Here is a 13,136-nt window from a genome sequence, read left to right as displayed (position 1 = left end):
TATCTGGTGAGTGAATAAAAAATTACTGCAGGCTCAGGTGTTTTAATAAAACCCTACAGGGTTTATGCAGGCCCAGTATCCTGACCTGTGGGGCAGAGAGTAAGGCATGTAATTTAAAAAACTCATTTAAGAAAAGACGTAATGAAGAAGTAAGTTAAGAGGAAACACAGCTTGGGGAAGAGACCTGAGGATTAGAAAAAGAGAATAATGAGTGTTTGCCTATGACACAATGCAATAAATTCCCTCATAACAAATGGGTCCCTTGCTAATAAGGCTATTAATTAGCCAGGGACTGACTGACATGAATCTGACATGAGCAGATACAGCGAGATTTAGCTGTGGCTGGTTTGGCTGGTAATCCAGGCAAGAACGGAGCGTTCCCCAAAGGCCCTGAGGGGCACCGGGAGAGACTTGGTCGTGATCTAATTAAAGAGAGCACAAGTCCAACACTTGACCCTCACTTTAGTCCCTGACATGTCCTCTAGAGCAGGCTATGGTGGCTGGACACCTGATGTTCCTAACTACAGTGTGGAAATGAAACTGAATGTGATGATTTCGGCAGAACGTTTTGCAGTTGAGAAGTAGCATCAATGACAGAATGGTAGAAGTGGAATGATCAAAAGCATATTGTAACACAGAATTTAATATCCTCAGTGGACTGTTGATCTTTTTACCTGTGATATGAGCAATACAGTTAGAATTTGGAGGAAAGACTAGCAGTGGCTTGCCTCCTGTGGAAGTGTCAGTCACAGGGTATTATGAAATTGACTTTGGAGGAGTTTCTGGAAACAACTGGTAGTGATAGTACGTCCTTTAACTGACAGTATTTCAGTAGGCTGGAGGGGGGTAGGGGCTGTGGATCTCAGGGAGTGGGAGTGGTGGGAAGACAGAGGCTCAGAGTCAGACACACTTGGCTGCAAACAACTGTTTCCCCATTTATGTTTTGCATCAAGATAACTGGGGAAATACCAGATATCAAGCTATATTACAAAGCCACTGTTCTCAAAGCTGCCTGGTACTGGCACAAGAACAGACATATAGACCAATGGAACTGTGCTGGGTTGCATATCTGGCGCTTTGGCCAGACGGGTCATGCTGTGCTGTCTGTTCCTAAAACACATAGATAGGAAGGTACTGACATCAGACCAGGCCTTGAGATATGGTCTCATGGCCCCTTCCCAGCATGCAGGCCTTCTTTCTCAGAAGGCCTGGAAGTCTCATTCCAAATTTGGGAGACAAAGGAGTAGAAAAAGTATAAATAAAGAGAGTTTCCTCCATATTGGGGGGCCCAGAATTTGAAAGACACATTTTTCTCTGGGCCTCCACCGAATTTAATAATAAAATGTAACTCTTGCAGTCAGTGCTGCAGTTTAGCCTTTGCTTCGGCAGGGTGCTGTGACTGTGGTCAGCTGGCCAGCTTAATAAAGGCTCTTAAATTTAAATTCTGAGTTGGTGGTCTATCTCACTGAGTGAACCCATAACAGAACAGAACAGAGAACCCAGAAATCAACCTAAGGCATTATGTTCATTTAATATTTGACAAAGGAGGCAAGAGCATACAATGGAGTCAAGACAGTCTTTTCAATAAATGGTGTTGGGAAAATTGGACAGATACATGCTAAAAAAAAATGAAACTAGACCACTAACTTACACCATACACAAAAATAAACTGGAAATAGATAAAGGACTTAAACAAAAGACAGGAAACCATAAAAATCTTAGAAGAATCCATAGGCAGTAAAATATCAGACATGCGTTGTAGTAATATCTTTACTGATACAGCTCCTAGGACAATGGAAACTAAAGAGAAAATAAACAAATGGGGCTACATTAAAATAAAAAGCTTCTGCACAGCAAAAGAAACCATCAACAAAACAACAAGAAAGCCCACTGCATGGAAGAACATATTTGCCAATGTTATATCTGATAAGGGTCTAATCCCCAAAATTTATAGGAAACTCATACATCTTAACAAAAGTAAGATAAACAATCCAATCAAAAAATAGACAAAGGACCTAAATAGACACTTTTCAAAAGTGGACATACAGAAGGCCAAAAGACATATGAAAACATGCTCAAAGTCACTAATCATCCAAGAGATGCAAATCAAAACGACAATGAGGGACCATCTCACACCTGTCAGAATGGCTATCATCAACAAATCAACAAATGAAAGTGCTGTTGAGGACATGGAGAAAAAGGAACCCTCATGCACTGCTGGTGGGAATGCAGACTGGTGCAGCCACTGTGGAAGACCGTATGGAGTTTCCTCAAAAAATTAAAAATGGAACTGCCATTTGACCCAGTAATCCCACTTCTAGGAATATATCCCCAAAAATCAGAAACACCAATCAGAAAGGATATATGCACCCCTATGTTCATAGCAGCACAATTTACAATAGCCAAGATTTGGAAACAGCCTGAGTGCCCATGAGCAGATGAGGGGATTAAAAAACTGTGGTACATCTACACAATGCAATACTAGGCTGCTGTAAAAAAGAAGGATGGATTTGCAACAGCATGGATGGATCTGGAGAACATTATGCTAAGTGAAATAAGTCAGTTGGAGAAAGATAAATATCACATGATCTCACTCATTTGTGTGGAATATAATGAACAACATAAACTGATGAACAAAAATAGATCCAGAGACAAGAGAAGCATTGGACAGACTGTCAAACCTCAGAGGGAAGATGAAGGGGGGGAGGCAGTGGGGGAAGGGGGAGGGAAGAGATCAACTAAAGGACTAGTATGCATGCATATGAGCATAACCAATGGACACAGACACTAGGGGGTTGAGGGCATGTGCTGGGTGGTGAGAGTGCCAGGGAGAGGTCAATGGTGGAAAAAGGAGACATGTAATACTTTAAAAAATAAAGAATTAAAGAGAAAAAAAAGATCACTGGGGAGCTTGTTAAAGCTACACATCCCTGGCCCCTAAACTGGCCTGCTAAACCAGAATCTGAGGGCTTGAGGCCCCCAAGTCCCTATTCTTAGAATAAGCACCCAAGGTGATTGTGATATGAGGCTTTTCTAAACTTAGTCTCTAAAGGGTGATGTGGGATTCACAATACCCGAGTCAGGATTATTGTTCAGACACAGTGTGATTTCTTTTTAAAGTGCAGAGCAAAGAAGCTCTATAACTTGCGGCTGCTATTATTATGGAGCCATTGGTGGCACTGCCTTGCTCAGGCTGTGCACTGTGCTAAAACAGCTGGGGCATCTTCAGCCAGGCTAGCTGGGATCCCAGAGTTGCAAGTTGTTTCTGAGTTTTGATCAAGTCTCTTCTGGTCCTTTTTACTCAAAGTGTTAATGACACCGGTGTGAGGCCCCATTCAGGTTGGGGAATGTCTGTTGAGGGTGAAAGCATCAATTATATTGTAACAGGTTGCGGGCTCCAGGACTGGGGGATGGACCCACCAGAGAACGGTCATTTGTTCTGGCCCAAGAGAGGCGCTTGCACTCCAGGGCTCCCAGCGCAGCTGCCTTCTCTGTGTGGCACCTCCAGCTTTCCTTTGGCTCCTGAGGCTGTGAGAAAAAGGGGAGGGGGAGGCTGGAGCCTGCCCCGGAGCTCCAGAGAGAGAGTGAAGGTAGCTGCTAAACCAGCGGGCTCCAATCGCTGGGGCTGAGGTTTACTGAGGGGTGGGGTTGCCAGGGGAGGCTGTGCGCGCCAGGCGCAGGTAGGTCCGAGGAGTACCTTCCAGAAACCCTCCTCCAGCCCTGGGGCACGGATTGGCTCCGGCAGCGAGGTCAGCGAGGACAAGACCCTTTCCGCGCCTTCCCCTGACCCGACCCGCCGTGGTCGCTGTAGACACGCGGGTGCAGCGCGGGGCGGGGGCATGCTGGCCTGGCAGCGGGGTGCGAGTGGCAGCGCGCGGGAGCCGGAGCAGCGCCGGGCCCGGGGCGTCCGGGGGCCGGATGGCGGAGCCCACGCGCCTTGCGGAGCCCGGGAGGTTTGCGCTCCGCTCGTCGCGCTGCAGGGAGGGCGCGGTGCCAGGCGCGAGCGCCCAGAGACCCAAAAAGAAAGCTTTTTATTTGCTGAGGATGAAGCCCCTGAAGGAGCCCGCCCCCAACAACAACAACAACGTGTCCTTTGTGATCCATTGTCAACTAGGCAAGGAGATCAAACACATTTGCAGCAACTGCAGTCGCGGGGAAGACACGCGGGACGGTGAGTGCCTGGGCCCGTCGGGGCGGCGGCGCGCGCGGGAGGCGGGGAGGTGGCTCCGCTGGTCCCCAGTTCGCGGGTGCCACCAGCTCTGCCGCCTGGAGAACTGCGGGGACTTCAGCCCGCTACCCAGGCGTGACACCCGCCCGCCGGGCACTTTGCAGAGTGATGACAGGAGCCAAACCCGGACTGCATCCTCCCCCCCCCCCAAAGGAGACGTTTGAAATAGGGGTTTGAAAAGGGGTAAATCTGGGATTTTCTCTTGGGAAGGTGGGGTTTTAGGTTATTTGTTAAGGGCAACATTATCAGCTTGGAGAAGACGACCGCACCTGCTGTCTTAGCTTTCTGGGCTTCTTAGCTGTTCTCACATCCTTGCGCCAGGGTAGGATATAGCCTTTGCTACCGATGGGCGGTGTTAGGGTGTCCGTTCGCTTTGGAGAGGTGGTTTGGCCTTGGCTACAGCACCCAGCGTCCTGGGGACTTGTGGAGTTGTTGGATGGTGTCTGTTTGGAGCAAAACATGGCCGTGATTTTTGGATTTGGCCCCTCTTGGAATGGTGCCTAATGTTCGAAATGTGGGAGTGGGGGAGGGGCGTGCAGCGGCTTCTTCCGAGCGGGCGTGAGCGGGCGTGTGCGAGCCAAAGAGCTCCCCCAAATACCGTCTGAAGCGGGGCAGTGGAAGGGTGCCCGGCTGCCAGCGACCCAGGCAGAAGGAGCCAAGAAAGAGGAACAGCTCCGCGCCCAGCAGGCAGAAGCCTCTGCAGCTGTGGGCGCGCCCATGTGGCAGTGCATTTCACAGGAGCCTCCAGGCGGTTCCGAAGCAGCTCACGGAGCAGACTCGGACGAGCCACGTAAGGTCTCGGAAAAGTTTGAGGCAGCATATTTTGCAGGGAAAGAATGAGCTACCGGCCAGCCTGAAGCTCAGTGCCTCGCTTGACACTCGCACCTGCTTGGGCAGACAGAATTTCCTATTACCCAGCGGGTCCTCTTACTCCCTTTGGAAGAACAAATAATACTTAGGATAACCTCGTGTTCATTGTTGGCCTCTGAAGTGCAAAGTAATGAAGCGACTGTGGCTTGGCTAATAATCTTTTCAAAATAGCATCCTGCTAGTGTAATTATACTTTTCTTTGATTAAACTGCCGGAGAGGCTGTGCAGCATGGCACTAGGCATCCAAGAGGAACACTGGGGCCCTGCTGGAGGAAGGCAGGCGTGCACAAAACACACTGATGCTGCTCCTCTTGGCTTAGGGGAGGGTATGTTGAGAAGCGCACACTTACTGTGTTTGGTCCTTTGGTTATGATATAAGCTAATGACACCTATGGAATATAAATGGGTGAACGAGATGATCCAAAGCCAGACTTTTACCATATACTGTAATGTAATACAGCATGAGATGCAGGCTGGAATATTTATTAAATGAATCCCTCTGCTTTCTGAACTGCTTCTCCAATGGGCTGCTTTCACAACCTTGGGATTTTATTTAAGTTAGAGTTTCTAAATGTGGCTATCACAAGGAAGGGTCTATGTCTACACTCAAGGATGTGTGTTGACAGGTGTAATTACGAACATGATCAGTGGTGAACATTGTGGTATACACTGCTGATGGAGACAGGCATGTTCTAGCCTACAGCACACATTCCTGCTTTCGTCCTCTCTACAGTCTCAGACACTCCAGAACATACCTATGGATGTTCACATATAATCTGATATGACTCAACTATTTAATTTCAAAGGATTCTTAGGTGAGAGACCTCAGGCTGTAGTGACTAATGTTTTGCCTAATTCCACACTGGGAACCCTGCCTTCCTAATGGGTGGTATGCTCATTTAGTCCCTGAAATAGAATGAGGTCAGGAGTTTAACCCTTCTGCTTTTACTGCCAGAGCCCAAAGCAGCACTGCCCCCTGTAAAAGGAAAGGGAGTTCAAATAAATGTCATTTTCTGCAAGGATTGACCGTTCATGAATTTTTGTCATGAGTGGATGTTCTGTTAGATAAGTTCTCTAGAAGCTATTTTCTGTTCTTTTTTTAAGATATGTTTATTCCAAGCTCCTATTAGCAACAGATTTTTATGCAACATCATAAAAACTCATTCATTATGTTTATGTAACAACAATAAGTAACAGTTAGTTGCTTTTCATTTTTATTTCATTTATTGCACAGATCAATCCTATGAGCGAGGCAATCTTTTAATTTCCATTTCACAGAGAAGTAAACTGAGGCTCAGAGAGACTTCATTCATAAGTTATATGTGTGGTAAATGAGAAGGCGGGCTGTAAATTCGCATTTGTCTGCCTTCAACACCATGCTCTTTTACAGTACACAACAAATTGTGGCCATTTCTCTTTAAGGTATAAGAATGTTTTAAAATCTTTTCTTTGGGTCTCAACTCCATCACCCCACTTCCTTCCCCCGTATTTTATTGTTCCTTCAAAAATCAACCAAACATACACTGTAGAAGCTCTTTTCAATCTGAGTCATCTGTTCTGCATGTCAGGAGAGCCTGCTATTTTAAAAGGAATGAGTGGTAAAGAGTATAGTAATGCAAACGGGTTTGGTGGGGCCCCATAGAAGAGCATGTTTCTTGTGGCGGGCATACCTACATCGTGTCCAGCACCATCGTTACGTTCGGCTCCTCATTTAGCACCAAAGAGGCCATTGAGTGGCAACCAGTGAAAATGCTGGTCCAGCAGCAAAGACCTCACTTGAAATTTTACATAGCTAAAATTTTACAGAGTTCCTTTTATTCTTAATTTCTTTGTATATAAAAATGGCCATTATTTTGAACATACTTAAAACATAGTTTACTAACTTTCAGTTTAAAGACAATCTAGAATTTAAAGTATTTGGCTGATTTGGAATAAACATTAAAAGAAAAAATATTGCTGGATGGTTGAGCGGATATCAAAGGTGAAATTACATTTTTGCAATTGCTGTTTTACTTAGAAGTATTTTTTCAAAGTTCCTCATATCCACTAAATAATATTAAAGATGCTTTGCTGACCTTATTTTAAGTATTTTTTAAACTGTATGATGTAGTTTACAATTAATGGCCAAAGATAGTTTTCATTTACTTTAGCTTTACGGATTTGTTTTAATATTGAAGCCACTTTCAGATGAGAAAGCAAGCTTACATAGCACTTCAACGCTAAAGGCTACAGAGCAAGCACAGGGTAGAACAAAGATCCACACCCTTGTTTGCCTGTCTTTCAAAGTGAGGTGCTTTCTACCATGCTATCTAGTTGTTTTTTAAAATGACACCTACACTGAATGTAGAAAACCAGGTACTGTGATGTGTATGTGTTCTATACATGTGTAGGTTTGATAAGCCAGGTTTGTTAGATACAGAGTTAGAATGAATTGCCGAATTTCCTAGTACATTTAATTATTTTTATATGCTTTACCTAAAAACAAAGAGCTAGCATTAGTAGGAGTAGAGGGAGAGAAATTTTTAACTAAGCATATTAGAAGTTATGTACATTATAAAGCCAAAAGTAGCTAAATCATCACTAAACATGCTGGAAGTCAATAGAGAATGTAATTTAATTTACAAATAGTTAAAAATCAAATTTAGAGAGAAATCTGTTCTAGAAAGCCAGGTATCCTATACTAGTATAACAAAAGGCTAATATGCCAATGAACCCAACGGTGGAACAACCAGTTGCATGACGCACACTGACCACTCGGGAGTAGACGCTCAAAGCAGGAGCTGCCCCATGGTGATCAGTGAGCTCTCACAGGGGGAGCACCACTCAGCCAGAAACCAGGCTCCAGCTGGCGAGCACAACAGCAGTGGCGGGAGCCTCTCCCATCTCCACTGCAGCACTAAGGATGTTCGACTGACGGCTTAGGCCCGCTCCCTATGGGAGCCATCAGTTGGACATCCCCTGAGGGCTCCCAGACTGAAAGAGGGCACAGGCCAGGCTGAGGGTCACCCCCCCACCCCGAGTGCATGAATTTTTTTTCGTGCACCGGTCCTCTAATTTCTGTATATAATTTCATACACATTTTCTATTCTCTTTTGAAATCCTTTTGAGTTTATTAATAGTGAGAAATTGTCATAGGAATTATAACTTCATTAATAATTACATTTTAAGATGTAATTTCAAAATAAGTAAAACATTTTAAGAGTTTTACAACAGTTTTTAGAAATATTTTGAAGCCTGTCTTATAGCGGTATACTTAAAAAGTAGTAATTAATCATAAATAAATTCAGAAACAAGACATATTTATTGCAGCTACTACTCAGTGCTTTTTTAAAAAAAATTTTAAAATATATTTTTATTGATTTCAAAGAAGAAGGGAGAGGGATAGAGAGATAGAAACATCAACAATGAGAGTAATTGATTGTCTGCCTCATGCATGCCCCTTACCGGGGATTGAGCCTGCTACCCAGGCATATGTCCTGTCTGGGAATAGAACAGTGACCTTCTGGTTCATAGGTCGATGCTCAGATGCTCAACCATTGAGCCACGCAGGCTGGGCCTCAGTGCTGTTTTACATGTAATTTATCAATATTTCAGGGTTGTCTTCATCTCACTAAATATGATTTCTAGCTTTAAATATTTGTATACAAATGTATTAATTTATTGATCCACTAGCTGCATTTCAAAATTTTGTTTTAGGGATATAACTATTTAACAAGTTTTCTAATGTATTCCAATACGAATTTTTGGAATGACAATGTATCATAATACTTCTCTGTTACTCTGACTGTAGGGTTTATCAACAAGTCAGCCTTTTAGACGAAAATGCCTTATGAGTTTTTGTGGGTGAGACCCTCATTTTGCAGATGAGACAACTGAGGTGCATAAAGATAGGTGAGCAATCCAAATTCCAACCACCATGGGTGTCAGAGCTGCTCACAGAACCTGTCCCCCATGGAGGCTCAGAGCTGGATCCTGGAACCTCGCTGCCTATTTTCAAATAATGGCTCATCCACTTGCTAACTGGGTGACTTTAGGATACCACAGCATTATTTACTGCATGGAGTTGTGAGGATTAAATGAGGTAATTGGTACAAAGCACTTAGCCTGGCAAAAGAAAGTGCTGGAGAAATATTAGCTGTGATTACTATCATTTGTATTGTTACCGCCAAGTCCAATTTTGTGTCAAGTGTTTTCCTCCTGCTATTATTCTGCACTGCTTGGCCTCTTCGGTAATTAAACTTCCTTGGATTGGGTCCAGGTGAAAGCACCTAATTCTACTCTGAATTTAACAGGTAAATATTTATTTCTAATAAGGCCAGTGAAGTAGAAGTGAGACTGGGGAAGAGCCTCTTCAACACTGCTCATGTCAAACTATTTTTTTGAAGTTTTAACAATCATGACCAGGATGTTCTAGGTAAAAGTACTCATATATATCTATATTTACAATGACTAAGCATTTTTTGTCAGTTGAGTAAAAATGAAAAAAAAAAATAGGCAAGGTAAGATCCTTGCAAGGAAGAGGAAAGATTAATAGCTGAAGGAAGTAGTTACTGGAGAATTTTGTCTGCATGGGTCCGAGGGATATGACTCAGAATCAGAGTGACAGGTATGGAGGACTTGGCCTGAGGCAAAGGACATAGGCAGGGAACTTCTTTCTTAAAATCAGGAAAGCCTGGACAAAGCTCTAACTTGGGCAGAGTATGGAACCCTGAAAAGAAAGACCCTTGCTCAGCTAGTAGGGAAGAAAAGTGAAGAAGGGGTGTAAAGAAGGCATGTACAGGGCAGGGAGAGTCTAATGAAGTTGTGCTCTTACAGTTTTATTAAAGGATTGTGCAATCAAACAGCTAGCTGTTGATTCTCTTACATTAGTTTGTAAAATTAGCAGCTTATGTATGCAGAGCCCTCTCAGCTTCAGGGAAAATAGCAAAAGGTACAACAACCAGTTATTGCCTTTGAAGAGTTTAGATTTTAGTGAGAGTAGCAGGAAAGTGTACTGCTACATTATTGGAGGAAGCCATCATGGTATGAGTTAGACAGGAGGGCTTCACAGAGGAGGTGATATTTGGTCTGCAACCTAATAGAGGAGTTTTCTCAGATAACAAGGGAAAGGCATTTCAGTAAGGAAAAAACTGTACACAGACCATTTAAACTGTAAAAGATAATGTGTTGTGGAGAAAGTAGGTAAGTTCAGCAGGTGGAATGTGGGGGGAAATGACATGAATTAGTCTGGAAACATACGTTGGGGCAATTTATCATTTTCCCCAGCAATATATTTGTGAAACATTTTTTATGTGCCATGTTAAACATTGGAAATATAAATATCACTAAGACAGTGTGGTCTTTGCTCTCAAAGACCTTATACTGTAGTACAGGGAGGTAGACAGGTAGACAAAATATATGCACAGAATTTTTAAGTGTTTGAGAAAGGAAAGTGTTCTTTTAGAGACAGAAAGTAGAGAGAGTGGTTGGTCCCACTTTGGGCAAGAGAGAGGTCAGAAAATTCCTGACACAATTTATGAAAGAATTCAGATTTCATCCAGTGAGCACCGACGGTGGCCCAGGGGTTTTTAAGCAGAGGTGGAGAGATCACATTACCTTAATAAAACCAACAACTATTATTATGGAAAAGTTTACACACATACAACAGTAGACAGAATACGGTAATGAACCCCATGGACTCATCACCCACATTCTCCCCACTCCTGTATTAGGATGAAGTAAATTTGAGTGGGATTTTATGATGGCATTGTTGGCAGTGCTAAGCAGGGACAGACAAGAGAAAGGGCCCGGAAGCCACGAGCACTTATAGCTCAAGAAAGCCTGTTTCAAGACCTTGAGCAGTAAGTGTCAAAACAACAACAACAAACACACCAGGGTTCTTTTCTTCTGTTACAGACACATAAAGAGGCCCAGTAACACTTTCAAGCACCAGCAATTCAAAGCCAGTTTGCCTTCTTAATTTTGACCTCATATGTAATTTTACTAGTCGTTTTCCCTTCCATTCTTATATCTTTCCTACACTTTATAGACAACATCTGTAAATATTCACTTACTTTAGGAAAAGAAATGTTTAAAATATTTATAAAATCTGTAGCTTAAAATATATCTGTATGTCTAAAGGAGATTAAAGATTAATAGAAAAAATATATACATAAAATGTTATTGGGAAGGGGAGGGATCAATACTGGCATAGCCCCAAACATTCATTTCTGTAGTTTGCAAATTAATATGAACAATACGAACATTTTAACTTCAGGAGGCATTAGAGTTTAAAAGTGTCTGAAAGGAGGAGGCAATGTGAGCCAGTTAGGAATCACCTTCAAAGGCTTCAAGGTCAGTGCCAAGTAGGCAGTTGTAATGAAGGCAGTGAGATGAAGGGGAGCCAGATGAAGGCCAGAAAGCAAGGGGTAGGAGAAGGGATGCAATTCCCTTCAGCCCAAAGGTTGATAAGGGGGAATAGGAAAGACCAAAGAGGCCAAAGTTGCAAAGCTCTGGGTCAGAGAACCAGGAGCTAAACAAGAATCCAGGTGTTGGGCTGGGAAAGAAGAAATAAATAGTAGAGATTTTCTGCCTGGGGAACATTCAGCCAGAACATTAGCAGTGAACCACATGAAAGGAATAATGTGCTGGTTGTTCTTACAGTTGTACTCTTCCTATGCCCAAGGCCAGAAGAAAGGTAGAGCATGGTCTTTCGTTTACTCACATAACAAGAATTGATGCCTATAGTGAATTCGATGTGCAAACAGAGAGATAAAGGATGAGTTCCTGCCCTTAAAGAAACTTGCAATCTAGTGAGGACATTGCTATACAGTATTCTCCCCTTATCCATGGTCTCAATTACCCCTTCAACCACAGTCTGAAAATATTAAATGGAAAATTCCGGAAACAAACAATTAATAAGTTTTAAATTGTGTGCCATCCTGAGTACATGATGAAATCTTGTGTCCTCCTGCCCTATCCCACCCAAGAAGCAAATCATCCCTTTGTCTATTGTCTTTGTACTGTATAGGCTATCTGCCTGTTAGCTGTCTCCATCAGATAGGTTAGCAGAGGGAGGGAGGGAAGGTGAGAGGACGGGAAAAAGAGAGAAACCACATTCACATAACTTTTATTACAGTATAATGTTATAATTATTCTATTTTATGTTAGTTATTATCCTTAATCTCTTGCTGTGCCTAATTTATAAATTAAACTTTATCATAGGTTATGTATGTATAGGAAAAAAACAGTATATAGAGTTCAGTGCAATCTGCTGTTTCAGGCATCCACTGGGGGTCTTGGACCATATTTCCTGTGTATAGAGGAGGTAGGTTCAGGATGCTGTGGACTCACAGGTCGGAACTCCATCTCCTTGAGAGAGAAGGCCAGGAGGTCATGTGGGAGGAGATGGCAATTGAGCTAAATTGTGATGGGAGAATAGGATTGTGCTGGCAAAGATGCCTGAGGTAGTCACTTGGGCAAGATGAAGAGCATGTGCAGAGAAAGGTTCAGAGGCCAGAGGAGGGCAGGGTCTTTCTTGTCTCTCCTCTTCACTGCTGCGTTTTCAGTTCCTGGAACAGTGCATAGCTATTAGACATTTTAAAACGTGTTCAACATATGAATATACATGTTAACTTCTTAATTATTAATCTATTTCATTAAGATGTATCCATTTATTAAAGTGACTACAGGAGAGTGATTTGATATGACTGGATAGAGCATATAAGATAGGGAATAATAAAAAGGAGCCCAAAGAATAGGTAGAGGTCAACCATGAAAGGCTTTTGATATCATGCTGAGGAGTTGGGTCTTGCTCTGTGATGGAATACAAGATTCTCTGGAGGATTTTTTAAGTAGCTTTAAAATTGTTTTCTATTTATTGTTTTTATTTTTAATTTCAGTTTTGTTGAGGCATAAATGACAAAAATATTAAGATTTTTAAAATGTACATCATGGTGATTTGATCTATGTATATACATTGTGAAGGGATTCCCCCCATCTAGTTGATTAATGCATCCCTCACCTCTTATCTTTATTTGTATGTATGTATGTATGTATT

The 13,136-nt window shown here is 42.7% G+C and overlaps 1 protein-coding gene across 5 annotated transcripts in view; it reads left to right on the top strand.

Annotated features, from left to right (window-relative positions):
• PHACTR1 (phosphatase and actin regulator 1) overlaps nucleotides 1–13,136 on the top strand; it is a 500,199-nt gene that overhangs the window by 273,824 nt on the left and 213,239 nt on the right. Inside the window, exon 1 of one of the 5 annotated variants that reach the window (XM_036350309.1) lies at nucleotides 3,654–4,171. The exons of the other annotated variants lie outside the window; for them this stretch is intronic. Coding sequence (XP_036206202.1) covers nucleotides 3,919–4,171 — 253 coding nt within the window. The 5' untranslated portion in view covers nucleotides 3,654–3,918. Of the gene's footprint in view, nucleotides 1–3,653; nucleotides 4,172–13,136 lie in introns of those variants that run through there. 5 annotated transcript variants of the gene reach the window in all.

This window comes from Myotis myotis, unplaced genomic scaffold, assembly GCF_014108235.1.
Source record: "Myotis myotis isolate mMyoMyo1 unplaced genomic scaffold, mMyoMyo1.p scaffold_m19_p_2, whole genome shotgun sequence".
In the NCBI taxonomy this organism is placed as follows: domain Eukaryota; kingdom Metazoa; phylum Chordata; class Mammalia; order Chiroptera; family Vespertilionidae; genus Myotis; species Myotis myotis.
Note: the sequence above shows the minus strand (reverse complement) of the source record. Positions and strands in the feature narration are given on the sequence as shown.